The sequence below is a fragment of the Aplidium turbinatum genome, chromosome 17 (assembly GCF_918807975.1).
Source record: "Aplidium turbinatum chromosome 17, kaAplTurb1.1, whole genome shotgun sequence".
NCBI lineage: Eukaryota > Metazoa > Chordata > Ascidiacea > Aplousobranchia > Polyclinidae > Aplidium > Aplidium turbinatum.
Window position 1 is genome coordinate 9,796,961 of NC_137488.1, and position 17,505 is coordinate 9,814,465.

At 38.4% G+C, this 17,505-nt stretch overlaps 1 protein-coding gene across 1 annotated transcript; it reads left to right on the forward strand.

The window, feature by feature from the left end:
* Positions 1 to 854: 854 nt before the first annotated feature.
* LOC145786765 (uncharacterized) lies at positions 855 to 16,525 on the forward strand. The gene is made up of 18 exons (XM_082598501.1): positions 855 to 965; positions 1,606 to 1,699; positions 2,226 to 2,323; positions 3,937 to 4,046; positions 4,467 to 4,706; positions 4,886 to 5,188; positions 6,570 to 6,664; positions 6,905 to 7,063; positions 7,458 to 7,554; positions 8,302 to 8,511; positions 9,887 to 10,033; positions 10,161 to 10,740; positions 11,057 to 11,233; positions 11,340 to 12,212; positions 12,291 to 12,510; positions 12,980 to 13,591; positions 14,044 to 14,135; positions 14,413 to 16,525. The coding sequence occupies exons 1-18, from the start codon at positions 889 to 891 to the stop codon at positions 14,510 to 14,512; spliced, it is 4,284 nt and encodes a 1,427-aa protein (XP_082454627.1). The 5' UTR covers positions 855 to 888; the 3' UTR covers positions 14,513 to 16,525.
* Positions 16,526 to 17,505: the final 980 nt, after the last annotated feature.

A 17,505-nucleotide genomic window follows, 5' to 3' on the forward strand; every position in this document is an offset into this window, starting at 1 on the left:
CTAACCTTGTGAGGTGAACTTTCAGAAGGTCTTTCCTTTTCCTCTTGCAATGCATGATATTGCACTCCAGGCAAGAAAAGGAATCAATAAACTGGTTTTTCTTGAAACCTACTGTGTTTCCCCAATTGCGGAATGGCTCGTTTCGGTGAGTCCGATCCCTATTAGGTGATTTTTTCAATTTTTTTTTTAAATTATTGGGTACTGTAGCCTAATTATCATTGCCGTTTTAAGGTTAGGAACTCACCGAATGGTAGCAGACCCCCCCAATTGTTTTTAGACCCACAAGCCCAGAAGAGCACTGGGCTACAGTTTTTAGTTAACCTGTAGGCCTATATACACAGGTGGAAGCCCAGACAGCTTGATTCTATAGCTCAGCCAGTCATGGATATTGACTACCTTGACCCTTTATTCATAAATGCACATTTGACACATTTTAAAGTTCAAAAATTTTTCCAGAAGTCTAAGAATGTCTTGTATTCTAAAACTAGGCTAAAGTTGAAATTAAAATTACCTCTCCCCCCTAGTATAGAAAAAATAAAAAATCTTTTATTAATTTCCAAATGATTTGCTAATCAGACGGTATGGTAGCATATGAAATTAGATCAATTGATCGTTTTTTGTCCGAATTTTAGGCCCGCCTTCTGCTAACCCTGCTTTGATACAGCAAGATTGTAGGCTAGAAAAACCCCTGTAGTAGGGTTCAAGCTACTCCATCAGTCATATTTGAATCTACGTTTTGTTGAAATAATAAGTTTGTGTTATGTGTGTGAATTTTAAGATTGTGGTCTATTGTTTTTGTAATAGATTAAATTAGATGTTTTTTGTATGTAGATTGCTGTACATTAGGTGGAAAGACAGTTGTGGTGTTTATGTAAGAGCCTGGTTAATATGAATCAAAGATCAAGTACAGAAGGGGAGAAGATTGCATTTTTGAATGGACTGAAGCAATATTTGGAAGACAAAGGGTACCTTTGCACTTTTTTAATGTCAGAGTTATAACAAACTATTTTCGTGCATTGTGTCAATTGCATACATAAACAAAACATTATTTCTTGACAAACAGGCTATTTTGATTTTTTGCCGAAGCTAAGGAACTGCTGTAACTGGGCTGGCATTAAATCATTGACTTTTAATTTTGTTGTCATAACACCATCCAATTATTGCACCCCTGTCTAGATGGAAAAAAGATTATTACATGCAATGCAGAATGTGGGTTAGAAACTTTGTAAAAAGTCGAGCTTCTTTTGCCATTTTACACCTAACCTCAATGCTTCAGCATTCATCCCCTCCCCAAAGAACAAGTCAAGACCCCTGATTAAAATCCTTTGCACTAAATTAAATGATCACATAATTTATGTCAAAGTGTCACAGGTCATTTTGCAGTTGTATGAAATATATTACTGACAGGTGAAGGAATGAAGGTAGGGTCATTTTAAAACATGGTTTAAATATGAAACAATTCTTTACAGATGTTGCTGCCTATAATATTGAAACATGTATTTGTTGACGGTTCACAAGATGCACTATGCTTCTACTGTATAACTAAAAAATGTTCACTGTGGTTTCAGCTTATTCTACACTACTACAGTGTATTTATTGTTTCAGAAAAATTCTTATTCCGTATCCAAAGCTGGCAGGAAAAGTGATAGATCTCCATGAGTTGTATAATAAAGTAACTGCTTTGGGAGGATATCAGAAGGTGAGGGTATTAATAGAAGAATGTATATAGATGATATTTGAGTAATGATTAATTATAATATGGTTCAATTTTAAGATTTGAACTCTGGCCAATGTCTTGAAACAGGCATTTGCTTTATGGATGTTGTGCTTAAAATTGACAAATCTCTTGCTTAATGTAACATCACTGGAGTGGATATATATTGATTTTTGAGGTTCAGAAATTGATAATAGTCATCTTACTATACATTCTTTGTGGCAACATATTTCAGTACAACAAGTGCACAATTGCACATGTACTATAATTTAATACTCCAACAGCTCATGAAATGCAGCTGCACCAAAAGACTTCACTAGACAATAATTGAGTCAGCTGCTCCAATTTTTGACATGCCATAAAAGTCCTTCTAAGACTTCTAGCCTGTCTTCTTGATTGGCATCAAATGAATAACCTGTAAATGGTCAGTGGGATGTCTACCATGCTGTTAGCAAAGTTATGTATTTGTGTAACTGAATTCTATGTAGTGAATTTCACTGATATGTTTCAGGTAACAGAAAAAGAGCTTTGGGAAGACTTTCTGAAGGAATACAAATTTCAAACTTCATCTGCTACATTGTCTTATGGACTGAAGACCATTTATCGAAAGTACTGACAATTTTATGGCATTTCTAGTAGCTAATTGCACAGTGCTGAATGTTCAGTTGTTCATCATACTAGTCAACTGACGATATGCAAGTGTACTTTGATATATGCTAAAGCACCTCTGTGTCACTTTCATTCTTACTACTGTTCATCATGTGCAGTTGTAATATTTTATTCAAAACAGACTTTTCCAACCAAGTTACTGGGGTTGAGAATTATGTCACTAGCTCTATATATGCTGGCCTGCAAATCGGGTGTTACCTATAAAAAATTCCTATTTATCTGGAACCAATGATAGGGCAGTAAGAAGAAAAAATGAAATTTCTTATTAAATTTTCAAACAATCAATAGAAAATTCTAAGTTCGCTTTTCGTTTGATTAATGTTATTTTATTTATAGTTATCTCTAAAAGAGATCTGATCAAAACGTTTAATATGAGTCTGAAATAATCTTTAATTTGTGAACTACTCACCTTACCTTCCAACATTAGCTTTCCTAGCCACCTTTTCACCCAACAATGTATATTACCTCGAAATGGCCGATTTGGCGAGTCCAATTCGGCGAGTCCAATTCGGCTAGTCCGATTCGACGAGTGCCCTATTCGGCGAGAGCCCTTTTTGGCGAGTTCCCTATTCGGCGATTTTTGGAATTTTTTTTAAAATTATCGGGTACCGTAGCCTAATTATCATTGCCGTTTTAGGGTTAGGGGTTGGGGTAAGGTGTTAGAGTTAGAGGTTAGGGGTTGGAGGTTAGGGTCTTACTTTAACGTTTAGCGTCGTTAAAACGATGTAAAAGCGGCAATGATAATTTGGCTACGGTACTCGATAGTTTTAAAAAAAAATTCAAAAAATTGCCGAATAGGGCACTTGCCGAATCGGACTAGCCAAATTGGACTCGCCAAATCGGACTCGCCGAATAGTAGCAGACCCATATTACCTTGCCTACGTGTGGTCACCAGAGGTGATCGGAGTCTGGGTTTGCATGCTCTGCGTTCGCTCCACCCCTGGCCGAACTCATTCCTGTTGTTTACAGTAAAATGTATCTTTGCATCCAGTGCTTATCAAATATCAATATGGTAGAAAATATTATATAACACTAAACTTTGCATCTGCTCCAGTTACTCCGGAAATCCGGCTCCTGCTCATCTCTGGTGGTCACAAACCTTTGCTGATGAAGATTTTCTTATCAGAGAAATTGTAGAATTTTTTATTTGATTAAACATAGATACTGTTGTACAAACTTTAACAAATTAAAACCTTGTATCATAACAGGTTATAAATATTTTATTATGTAATTTTTTAGTATATTTATTATTTGTTACCTTTATTTCGCTGGACTTGTTTGTCACACAATACAAGTTAAAAAACTTGATTCAACGTGTTTCTGACTGCAGATGAACTGTTCTTTTTCACATTATTCTTGATGAATCAGACTGCTATTGTAACATGTTAAAGAGATTATTTCAAAGCTGTGGAGATCTTTTCTCAATGTTTAAATTTTTACAACATACATTATTTTTATCACAAATGTCACTGTCGCATCTTTTGTCATTTGTGATGCTTGTTGATGTAGATTTGACATAACAACTGCTTGTCATGTCCCATAATTGTTTTTAGATTTCTTATTGCGTATGAGCGTGTTCATTTCTTTGGAGATGATGAAGGCTCTAAAAAGCCAAGATACGACGTTTCCATACGAATGTCCAGAAGACCTACCATGATTTCAGGTAAGTTCTTGATATGTGCTGTCTCAGATTTCACTTGAATTTACAGCTTTGAATAAAAGTAAAGTTATTATACGTAGTTTCACCTTTTTATTTTTTAATTGATTGGTTTGATCATTATCCTCTGACTGGAAAGGTTTCTTTGAGAGCTTGATCCTGGCGGTTTTGTATACTTGTACTTTGTAGTACAGTATAGGCTTTGAACCACTGACGCAAGCCTGGTCATCGAGATTGACAGAGTGACGTTTCCAATTGTTGAAGTGTTGTTGCTGAGGAATTATTCCATCCACTGGATGCCGTTGAATGGAGAGCAGTCCTGAAACGCGTTGCTCAAGCGCATACCCCGAGAGTCAAATTTTAAATGTTCTATTTCAAACGACTCAAACGAGATGCTTGCTGAACATGTTTTTTAATATTTTTCAGAAAACGACAGAAAGCAGTATGGACTCAACTTGACTCAATTCACTGACGGTAGATTTTCATCGGAGTCACGCAACTATGAGCGGCTTGCGTTTTCATTATCTTCATGCCTTCCCAACGAAGTTGACTTTGCGATCAATGCTTGTACTCTGTTGTCCGGAGAATCGCGTCACGTCCTCCGACTTTCTCGGTGCCCACAAATACTCGAGGCCTTGCTTCTACATGCTGGGATTGCTTCTGAAGGTGTGTTGTTGAATTTGCTTTTATTTAAATGACATGAAATTTTAAAAGTTTTTCACTGTGACTACATGAAGAATTTTGAGATTGTCAGGCATGCTTATTTAAAAATTGAACACAGGCTATGTTTCTAGTTTGTCTTTTAACTTTATTTTCGCTCCATAAAATAACTAAATTTTGTGCAGATCACAATTCGTTTGGTGGCGTTGTGGATGAATGGAGCAGTAAGACTGGACACGATTTTTCCAAGTTTTGGCAAGATACCGTTCCCGACAAGAACATTCTCGACTTCGCTTTAATAAAGAAAAAATATGTTGTCTCATGTCAACAGAGTATCCAACTTCCACATCAAGAAGAGACTGGTAATGGTTATGTTCTGCCCAGCCTGACTGTGGAAGATGGTCGTAGCGAACAAAACTGCAATAATTCCGACGTTACCGAATTAGGTTCCTCGAAGGAAAAGAGGCAATTCAATGAAAACAGCGACGGTATGGTTAAAATGTATATTTTTTCATTAACATAATAATAATGTATAATAATGATTATACGTTATCCAGTGATTCCCAAACTGTGTGCCGCCAGAGATTCTCAAGTGTGCCGCGAATCTTTTTGGAATTTTCGAAAAGAACTGTATAAATATTTAAAATAGTCTACTTCAAGCTGCAGGAAAAAGGACTGATTGCAATTTGCAAGTTACAAAGTGGCACACTTGTTGGAAAACCGTAAAAAATCACAAACAGATGCAGAATCAGTAATTGGATCAGCATTAGCCATTGTTGTTGAAGAAATGCTTGGTAGTGCTGCCCCGGAAAAAGTTGGAGTTCCGTTGTCAAATAACACCATTTCACGAAGCATACAGTAGAAGAGCTATCCTCAGATTTAAACTAAAAGAATCAAGCTTGCGGCTACTTTGTTGCTACAGACAGGGAGCTATCTGTACTATGGTCTTAACAAGTTAACGAATCTACTGACAGAACTGGAAAATCTCATCTGCTAGCTTTTATTCGCTTCATTAACTATGAAACATTGGTAAATGAATGTTTGTTTTGCAAAGAAATGAAGGGCACAGCCAAAGGTGAAGACATATTCAAATTGGTAGATGAAAATATTTTGCTTTCTGAGTTGAAATGGAGTAACTGCGTGACTGTTTGTACTGATGGTTGTCCTTCAATGCAGGGGAAAAATAAAGGTCTCGATAAAAGTCTTTGATTCGTTTCCTGCTCTTAATAAATCAACTCATAAACAAGAAATCATCCCGCAAATTATGAGCACATTGTCCGGACTTCAGCTTGCACTGCAACATTACTTCCCACCATATGGAAGCAATGAATCAAGCAATCCTTCTGCAGAAGAAGAACAGCTCATTGATTTACGAAAGAACCCGTTTTTTCAAACGCTGTTTCCACAAAAAAACTTGGATGAGTTTTGGCTGTCTGCTTTCAAATCCTATTCCATGATCGGTGCAAAAGCAATCAAAATTATATTGCCATTTGCATCTTCATGGCTATTTGAACATGGCTTTTCTGATTTGACTGAAATTAAAAGCTGTAAACGAGAGAGACTGCTTTGAATTGACGATGAAATGCGAGTAATATTTGTCAACAATGCAACCTCGTTTCAGTCATATAAACAAGCACATCCATCCTATTAACACATGAAAATAAAAAAAATTAAAGCAACTTTTCTTTTGTAGCCTAAGTGTGTCACGAGCATTTTATAATTTTTTCTAGTGTGCCACAAGCTGAAAAAGTTTGTGAACCACTGCGTTATGCTGAAGAAAGATATTTTGTCCATAGCGTTACATTTTGGGATTGTTTATCCCAGAATTTTCAAAAAGACTTCTTCGATTCGAATTGGTTTGTTTTGCAGGCAAAGCTTCTAGCAATTCACGTAAGTGGTCGTCACTGTTTCAGTCCAAACGCGCCTCTGGAGTGCAAGATTATGAAGGACAACGTGTTCTGCAGGTAAAACGTTTTCTTATTACTGTGCTATGTATTAGTGTACTCTGCTCGGCGCTGCATGCTTCTTTCAGACAACGCGTTGCCTCCACCCTCCAAGCTTACGAATGCAGCATATAGCAATAACATCGTAATATTCTTGTATTGAGTTTAATGTGTTTGAAATGATATGATTTTGTACTTAAACAATAAACAATCATTTGCCAAGCAAGTCGCAAAAACTAACCAGTAATACCCATTCTACAGATCTCATTGGTGCTGCTCAACTTATCGTTTGAAGAGTTCAATGTATTAATACTGGCTCATAGTAAACCTCTTCTTCGCTTTGTTTTTCTCTGCATCCACTCGACTTACTCTTCATTGAGGCAAACTGGGTTGGACATTCTTGGTAATATATCGTCTCGGGTGAGTCCAAATTTATGCGTAAGCGTTTAGTTTTGCGCCTCTGTCTTCAGAAAGAATTCATAAACTTGACGTATCAAGATCCTGGGACAGGCATAGCACAGAAAGAAACTCGACTTCCTAATTAAAAATTGGTTTTATCTAAGTTTATTTCAACTTCCGAGAGTTTTTTGTTGCCACTCTTCAGTTTTTTTATGATTAAGGTAGGTTTACTGAAAATAGTGCAGTACTTCATTGTCATCCCTGCCCATTGCCACTATTTGCTCCACGCTTCCAGCTGTGTGCTAAAACCTCTTAATCAGTAATTTAATTATTGCAGCGTATACCCTGACAATCTTGAATCCTTTATTTATGAATAAATTACGCTGGAAATTTGACTCCTCTTTCTGTTTTGCAGATGGATTTATTGGATTTGGGCATCAGCATATTGGAATGTACTTACAAAACGCTACAGCAATGTGTGTTGTCTGCAAACAAATTTGACCAAATCCGAGGTATAGAAAAAGGTTCTTAAACTCATAACAGTGACGATTAACGGCAGTAAAAGTAGACTGTTTGAGTGTTTGTACTTAAAAGAAACAAATGTGCAACCGGAAATAAAAATAACTAATGAAACGTGAGTTTATTCCGGTATTTTGGCTTTATTTTTTTGGTTGAAATTTGAAAGACGTTATCTTAATGTAAAATGACTGTCGAGAGAAACAGAAACAAGAATCAAATTCTGATCACATCATCGATACACACAATGTTGAGAATCTTCTTTATACAAAGCAACATTTTTCCCAGAATCAATGTCACAGTCAGAGTTTGTACTGCAACCTGTCAAGATACTGACTGGGCGTGCAGTTCTCTAATACGATAAATGGCCTGCCCCATTGTTTTGTTGTAATGGATTGGATAGTAGTGACTGTCTCTTTTGGATCACGTTGTAGGAGAATTTTGAGTCACTTTAGTGCGAAGATGGCTTGCCGTCTCTAGTATCCCTCTCTAACGTTTGCCACTCCTGTTTACTGATGTATGACCTAATTCCCTTCATAGTTTGTATGAAAACTGTTGTGATTACTGCTCGTAGACTAAATTTGTTTGTATCTTTCTGAGCTGGACTGCTGTAAATTTGTCTGTACTGATTATGAAGTTGTACCGAATAGGATGCAATATCCTAAATCGCGATCTGCAGCATGATAATTTGTTATTTGCACTTGGTCGTACATTTGTCCTTGAATATTCAATTTCTTTGTCAGGGTTTGAAATTTTGGGAAACTTATGTCGCTGTGCATCTAACACGGAATGCTTGAACCTCACGATCAGTGATGAAGTATATTCCCACGCCCTTCATCTGCTTACACTCAGTGACATCGAATTGCTAGTTGCTGCACTTGATGCTTTGTATGGCATGTCACAGCTGGGTGAAGAATCGTGTACCCGTATCATGCTAATCCCTGGCAGTATTGGTAAATATTACATTGCTTTTTTGATAATTGCTTTGTTTTGCTTGACTTCTATCATTGGTTTTGAGTGTTACTAGATCAGTAGTTCCCAACCTATGAGTCACGACTAGAGATGTGAGTCGTTTTTTTTTTTTTTTTTTTAAAGAAAAACATTTAAAAAAAGGAATTTAAAAAAAACGATCTTTTTTTCTACAAACTGTATATAATGGAACACTTTCTCTTGCAGTTCTTTGTTATGATAAATGAAAACAGTTGTTACTTGAAAAAATGTATGAAAGGATTTGAAATAGTATAAAAAACGAATAAAAACAAATAAAACGTAAAAAGACGATTAAAAAAACGTTTTTAACCATCTCTAGTCACGACCTAAAGTTGGCTTGCCAGAAAAAGTTTCTGGGTTTCTTGTTTTTTCTTCAAACAAGAAAACTGTTTAGTATAATATATTGCAACAAAGCGAAATCCTACAAGTGAAGCTGCGTTCGTTGATCATTCTTATTTTGAAAGTTGACTACAGTCAACCCCGCTTAATCAGACCTCATCGGGAGTCGGACCCAGCTAAACTGGTTTGATTATGAAAACAAACTTCATTGTTTATGACTTATGAGCTGTAACGTCCTCGTGTTGCTATCATACCTCTATCTAGTACAGCTTGAACTCTTGTCCCTTGCTTCTCTGTGCTGCTTAATTGCACAAGATGAGGTAAACTAAACTTAAAGTTTTAGCAGTCAGGAAAATATTAGCAGTCGCAGTTTGTGTGGTGGTTGATTTTGTTTAGTTTTATTTCAAATCAAATTTCACAAAATACAATTTTTGGCCAAAAGTTCGCTTTTGACTTAATTTGTGAAACTTTCCAATTTTTGGCTACTTTTGGGCTTTTCTCAACTTTTAAATAGATTGGGCTACTTTTCGGCTACTGTTTAGTTAGGATTGGGCGAGAAATATAACAAGTATCTGGCAACCTTGCCACAAATGTTTTGCGAGAACATAGCACAATGCCCAACATCAACTCTGGACGTGTATTCTCGCCCAAAGACACTGAGAAAAATTGAAAAATGATAACTATAAAACCTATTTTTGGTGGGAGCGTAGTCCGTTTAAGCGGGATTGACTGTACCTCCCTTCATTCTTACTTCATGATGCTTTGACTGACCTAAAACACTATCAACACATAATATTGCCATCAATTTTTTCTGCATGCCTTTAAAGTAAGATATCAGTTTATTATTGGGTCGCAAAATTTTTTAGACTTCATTTTTTAGAAACTTTTAGCGCTTTGAAAAATGTTGGGAACCACTGCGCTAGATGTTAAACTGTAAAATATAACTCACGTCTGTTGAAAAGAGTTTTTTAGATGATAATATTTACGTTTATTGTTTAGATATTCTCATTTGCCTCATCACAATCAACATTAGAACCTTCGATCAAAACCAATTGTCCAAAATTCGAGTAGCAAGACACGTCATGCCAAACCCTTCCGCGCCCCCGTCAATGGCACGTGGTGTTCCACCGCCAAATCATAATCCAGGTAAACGACTTGTTTTTATTTTAGTCAGATATCTTTTCGAACAAATGTTTACATTTCTTTCATTGGGAGAACCTTTTTTCCAAAAAGAACAAATTAGTTAGTCTTTTTAAACTCATAATTTTTTTAGGCGCAACAAGTTCAGTGCACCCTTCACAAATTCCATCTGCCAGTCAACCGCATACCCCAATTCCTCCACGAGTGCAAACTCAGCCTGCAAACCACTTGCAATTTCATCAGCAGCAGTTTCCTATGCATGACGCACGACAACAAATGAACGTTCAACCGTCACCGATAAATCAACATCAGCATCATCATCCTCCTCCAATTCATCAACCTCCCAGCCATCCTCCTTCCCATCTAACCCCGCAGCAAGTGAAAAAACCTCATCCTCCACCTGAAAGATCGAATCCAAAACCAAGTCCTTTGCTGTCTCAACACAAACAACAGCCATCAGAAGCCACCTCGAGCCATAATAAGAAAGTAGAAGTCCACAAACCCAAGCCCCAACCACCTTTTAAACCCCGTCCGTCGACCCCACAAACCTCCTCAGCAAAGACCAACCACAATGCCACACCGCAACCTTCTGACGTAGTGCCAGTGTATACTCACACAGAGCATCAGTTTGTTCCTCCGGTTTATCATTATATCCCTGCCCCTCCCTCGGATATTGTGCTTGACAAAAGTCCGCAATCTTTTGCTCAACTCTGGTAAGTCTTGAAAAGTTGCTCGTTTTGTTAGTTCATTTCGCACCGTGTGGTATGACTGAAGTTTTCTGTACCTTGGTAGCCGCCCAAGTCTTTTTGTGATATACTTTTTAGTAAAACTAATAGTTGTGTGCCGGTTTCGTGGAATTGCTGACAAGACAAGACGAAAATTCGCGAGTACTCTGGAAATCTGTCCTTTAAATTGTGCTCAGTAAAAATTATTCAACACCGCGTTAAAAATGCTAGACAGTGATTTCCTCAAATGCATGATGACTGGAAACTCGAGATCAACTTTGAAATGTTATGCTGTTTTCCATAGGGTGTGGGCGACGTTCGAGTCTTGTCAGAATGAAGAGGGCAGCACGCCGAGAGTTGAAGTATTTGCTGAGTACGCCGCTGCTGCCAGCCGGTACGGGATGTGTGGAGCAAAACAAGTCTTGCCTGCTTCAGAATTCGGTCGTTGCCTCCAAAGGGTATTTCCACACACTGCTTCAAGGTACATAGTGTAAACGTAGCTTTTTAATTCCACTGTCCTTTCGAATGTTAAATTTTGACGTGTATGATAGCCCATATGGATTTTGAAAACTTCGAATCATTTTTAGATTATTTAAAGACAAAAAAGGCCAACCCTTGTACCACATCACTGGGATTCGAAAACGACCAACTCCCTTTCCTGTGCCCGGTCATCACCCTCAAGCTTCAAACCCACCCAACGGTGCAAAGCCACTACCAAACCAAATTACCTCAGAAAGCCATTCCAAGGCCTTAAAAGCGCCCAGCGGTCCTACCAACTCAGCCGTTAAATCAACTCCTGCACCACCTCATTCAGACGCACTGAGCAATGCGTCCACCTCCTCACGTTCTGAAAACGTTGTAGGCGCCACAACATCGGTTGCAACAACATCTCATTTATATAATAACGATGAAACTAAAACAAGTGTTCGACCAACTGCAGAAGTCAATGAAACGCATATTCCAGCATCGGCTTCTGCACCGTCTGTCCCTTCAGGTTCGAATGACGTTACAGAACAAGTGACACCAAACAGTATTTCAGAGCCACAAAGTAGCTCACTTACCAACGGTTCACAGTCAAATACAACAGCAAATGATGCTATAGAGAATTCGTGCGAACAAAACCATCAACCTCATCACACGCCCAAAGAAAGTGCGAAAGCTGTTCCAGATGCAACCCAATGTGCTCTTCAAAACAACTCAAATTCCTTTGCAGCTGAAAAAATGGAGGTAGACCTGAAAGCAGGAAGTTTAGCTGAGAAGAACCACTGTGATGATAATGGTACTAAGAAACTCAACAATGGTAAACTTAACTGTGACGTTTCAGAGAAAGATGAAAATGCATCTTTCAAGCCTGAAAACGATTTTCCCCCAGCGATTTCAAAACATTCTTCAGCTTCCCAGCCCAGTGAAGCTATAATATGTAACGGAGAGTTACCGTCGTCCGCAGAAGTCAACAGAAAGTGAGTTTGTTTTTAGTTATAATTTGTGTTGTTAATTAATTGACGCAGCATTGAATTATTTGGTTTTTTGTTTGCCAGATTACCTGTCAAAGGTCCAAACACGACGTACGTTGACTCGACAAGGAAGGTCCATATGAACGGTTTGCCAGAAGCTTGCAAGGAAACTGTGCTTAATGACAACTCTACCGCTCAAGATCATTGCGTAGCTCATTGGAAATTGAACGAAATCAAGTTGCCGCCACAGAAAATCAGCCATCAACCACCCGTCTCTATGCACCATCACCCCAACTCCTCCCAGGTAGCAACGAGTTTGATTTGATTTGTTACGAAAGCTGAGTGGATGATTGATGTCAAAAGTGTCGTAAAACCTTCAGCCTTATTCTTTGGTTACTTTCTGATTTCAGTTTTCATTCAAATTTCGGTTGTAATGATCGATCGACTGGCCAAAGGTTTATCACCATTCACTAAGAAACCCACTTGCGAAATTATGTAATAGATGCGCAAGTGCGCATATTCAATAAAGGCTTTGACTATGGGCACAGGCCTGGTATCGAGGCTAGTATGACGTTTTTCTTGTTATTCTTGCCAATTCATTATTCCTTCCATCAGGTGCTACTGTTTAGAAAGATGTCCTTAAAGTCGTGTTCTCAAGCGCACATATTGAGAGCAGAAACAGCTTTGACGATCTTGGCGTTTCTTGTGTTACAAGCCCCTTAGCCGTTCTAAGCCCATCTGGGCCGATATTAAATCCTTATATTATTTTACAGGTTGGAGTGTCTCCTCAAATGAACCCCATTGACCCAGATCAGTTGCAGAAACATTACAAGTCTCAGAGTCAAAAATCGGTCGACCTTAAAAGTCAGATAAAGCTTGAACCAAGTACGAACGTCACATCGGGTCAAACAGCTCCCGTGACTTCCGGAAAAGCTGCTGTTCCAGATGTGCCAGAGACAACAGCGTTATCTGCTGATCAAAATGTTTCTTTAAAGCGCAATCATCCTTCGTCTGTGTGTACAACTGAAGCAGCTCCTTCCGCCAAAATACAAAAAACTGCCGAACAGCCCCGTATCCCTCCTTTGACAAAGCAACCACTGATTCCTCCTGCTCCAACGACTAACAATTGCTCCGCGGTTCCTCCTCTGCCACAAGTACACAGTTCTGCTGCCAACCCTACCTCGTCGACTACTTTCCATCATCCCGCGGCGTCAGCTCTTCCTCCCAGCGTATCACATCCTTCTGCTGCTGCGGAAGATCCCACTCCTCCAACTTCTCAAGTTCAAGCGCAAAGAAAAGCTCCTGTAGTTGACCTCATGGCTCCGAATGCATCCTTGTTGGTCTTGTACCGCAACAGCGGAAAATGCATCTTCGAGGACGCAACTGTGAGTAACGGCTGTGAACATCAAATGTCATTGAAACTATCAATGGTTTCTCCTGGGTCACCATAGTCCAGTGGTTCCCAAACTATGGGTCGAGTCGCAAATGGTCGAAAATGGGTCGTTCACGGACGATTCAAATTCGCCTAAGTGAGATAGAAAAAGAGGTTGATAAAACGATAGAGTGCTGAACCTGTTCATACAGGTTGTCTGTGTCTTGGGTGGCGAAATGTTCACCAAACTCAGATTTGGGTCACACTTAAAAAAGTTTGGGAACCACTGCGTGCCTACTGCCTAGCCTAACTGATAATTTCGTAATGTGATTTCGCTCTATGTCGTTATATACTGTCAATGTCAACAATCAACATGCTTGCTATTTAAGGTTGGTAATTTCTTTCGTATGAATGGAGATGTATCATATACCATCTTTGTTGGTAATGCATATCTGTATCTTGTAGGATGAAAAAGAAGACCCTATAAGCAGAAGTGTACGCCTAACAGCCGTCCTAATCCTCATCAACATAGGCAATTACTCGGACGAAGGGAGAAGGTGAGACAATTTGGTAGTTTCGTTTTAATTGTTTATTTGACTTCAAAAAGCATTTTTCCAGACGGCAAAGTTCTCCATTTTTACATTGATTTAACGTCTGCAACAGGTTATTATTTCAAAGGAAATGAAGCTCAAGGTTCAAATTAACGTTTAAATTTTGTTTGGCAGCAAATGCTGCATGCTTTGGTTGCTGCATTGTAGGTTGAATTTTATTCCAATGCATTTACATCAGATTTATGCTTAAAAATGTCATCTTAAATCTTCATCTTTTCAACAGTAAACTACAACGCCACGAGCCACTGCTTTCGTATTTATCCATGAGTGGTATGGATTGCTCGCCGATGCTTGCCAAACTCTTGTCGCAACTAGATAGATAGCAGCATGTGTGGCGCGGTGCAGTGCACATGTTCGAGACAAGATTTGATACCAGGATTCTACGTGACGGTGAAAGTGACTCGCAGACTTTTTGAAAAACAAAGCAGAGTGCTGTTTACATTCGAAGTTCCCGCACAAACGGATCCAAGTCCAGTTGTTGCCGATGTTGATGCTAAATCATGAATCGTGGTTGCCAGCGTGCATTTTGACGTTTGTAAAATGTTTCGTTTTGAGAATACTGTATTTTTCTAAAAAAGTTTAACAACTGGATGTAAATCGTCCATTTTCAAAATTTTATGCCAAACCAGCCAACAATTCGGTCCCTTTTAGCATTGATTCAACGTCTGCAAGCGTTAAATCTATGTAAAAAGGACCAACTTTGCTCGCTTGGACTGGTCTGCTAACATGATTAGCGAGCCGGTCTTGCTTTGAATGGTAATTGTGCATGCGTTAAACCAGGGGTCACCAAACTACGGCCCGCCACGTGCTGCAGAAATAACAGCTGCACTACAACTGTTAAGGAAAAAAAGTGACCAAACTTGTTGTAAAGGACTGACGTTGCTGTTTATCATTAGGCCACCACAAATGGTGACAGCCTAGGCCAAATTTGGAAAGATGTAATGTTTTTTCAAGAGCACGATGTCCTGTAGTGTATCACAGCAGGGGATAAGTTTTCCAGCAAACTTTCGATTTTCATCACAAGTTTGCTATTCCACCGCTGACTTTGTTATTTATTGTGCTCAATTGAAGTCAATGGAGGTTCTAAATAGTTTTGTATCTTTTCGCAGTTTTCATCCGGCCCGCAGCTGTTAATCTCGCAGCAATCCGGCCCTCAGAGAAAAAATTTTGGTGACCCCTGCGTTAAACAATAGCGCTCACACAAAGGAAGTTTTGCAGCTTTTTATTTTTTGGTTTTGAAGATTCCCTGTGCAAATACAAAGCAACTGCTAGTCCACTGGAATGCACTGTTCGATGCGTTCGGTTTTTAAATTTCATAATTGCTTTTAAAATATGTTTACAGACAATGTTTGTATGTAGAATGATATGGACAAAGCTCGTAAATTTGGAACAGTAAGTTACATGCAGCGGATTGCTCTCTGTCCTGTCTATACAAACTATAGCACGTTAGATTTTCATCGATTAGGTGATTATTGTCATGTTGACATCTACAGTACAAATGCAGTAGCTATAAAGCATCAAAGAGACTTTAAGCTAGTCAAGTGGTTAGTAATGCTGCGGTTTTGTCGTTTATCCATTGCCATGTTGACGAATTAGCCTTAAAAGCATCTAGTTGAATTTACAAGGCATGTTGTTGCTGTTGCAAACTTTGGCCTTGGCGTTTATGTTTATTGTAGCCTACTGTGCGATTGTCAAAACAACGTTTTTCAACAAACCTTTCCCTATTTTTCAAACACTTGAAACATCCCATATGATTGTTGGAGCACAGCAGCTTGCGATTCTTATTTTGCATAACCCGACCAGAAAGGCAACACATAATTGAATGATGTGAACAACACGGTATTTCCGTGGAGCTTTTACCCCAGACAGCAACTCAATGTAAAAAACGATTGCTTGTCTGTCTGGGACTCTGCCCTCAAATCGTTTGCTGCAAAGTACTCAAAACAGCATTTTTTTTAAATTTCTGGTTCTGCAAATGTCTTCCTCAAATCCCGAATGAAGATATTGCAACATTAACTTCGATACTGTTCGTTGCGTTCTCATAGAAAAGCACATAATTTCTTCCGGAAAGTTGGTGAAATTTATCCTTGCTGGAATTGCACAACAAAGCTTGTCTATTATTGTATGGGCTAGGAAAAAAAAACATTAAGGTTTCGTACAATTAAGTCACTCTGTATCTTACTGGCTGTTTGTTTTGTGTGAAACACTGATCAAATTTGAAAGCTATGGTCATTGTTAGTGCCGGTAGGTAACTGTTTTTCGTCTTTTATGTGCGTTGTTTTTTCTACTACATTTAATAAATTAGAGAGTCACGTGTCAAACCGTGACCAATAAAATTGAAATATATTTGTGGTTTTTTCAATCCCATTTCTTTTCTTTCGTCCAGGTTGGTACCTAAATTATTAGAATCACTCGGCCCTTGTACCTGGCTCCAATATCAGAAACATCTGTCTGAAAGTTGGACTATTCCCATTTCAGAGGATAAACGAAAAGCTCCACGTCCAATCGTCCATGCGAAGCTAATTACAGGAATATACAATATATTATAGATCCGGGTTTAGAAAGGTCTACATGGCGCTCCAATTGTCCCAACAAATTGGTTTGATGAATTAAAATTCTAAAACTTATGGTTAAATTAGTTCACGAAATGAAGTTAATCCGGTTTGTGGGAGAGATGTTGCACCAATGGACAAGGGTGGACCAACAGGTCACCCTACTATATCTTAAAATAAAAGTCGGAAACAGGAGAAATGTTGTTGTGGTATCGAGATTAAACTTTGTAGTTTTGGGAAATGTTCTTGACTAGAACCTGTGAACTTTTTTTTGCGTTTGTTTGCATTTTATCCATCATTGAACTAGGCCATGAAATCCAAGAATTATCATGCATTGGACCAACGGGCCACCCTTGTTTGACCAACAGTAGAGTATTGCACACGCCTCGATCGTCCCAAAATCAGCTTGACTTTTGTTTGGTTCTGTGTTGATAAATATTGATCATAAATTCAAAGTTAGAAAAAATTTCATTAACGTTTGTCCCACCGAACAGGCCACTAGTTGATTATTCAACAACGTCTTCCTTTTTGTATTGAGATTAAAGATGTTAACAATTAAAGTAAATAACAACAAAACAGGGTTGTTTAGTTCTGAAAATCTCAAAAATGTTTTGAAACAAGTTATTTCAGTTCGACAGTCGGCAAAAAAATATGATATGCCAGGAACAATGTTGGTTCGTTATGTTGAAGAATATTAAAGAACTATTAGTCCATTGTTTAAATTGTTGTGATGTTTGTATGTTGTTTAATTCATTAAATGTTTA

Bases quoted from the DNA above. Each gene is read 5' to 3' on its own strand.
- LOC145786765 (XM_082598501.1), top strand. From the start codon at position 889: ATGAATCAAAGATCAAGTACAGAAGGGGAGAAGATTGCATTTTTGAAT. The intron at 2,324-3,936 runs GTACTGACAATT...AATTGTTTTTAG, and splicing joins CTGAAGACCATTTATCGAAA to ATTTCTTATTGCGTATGAGC. The intron at 13,592-14,043 runs GTGAGTAACGGC...TGTATCTTGTAG, and splicing joins GCATCTTCGAGGACGCAACT to GATGAAAAAGAAGACCCTAT.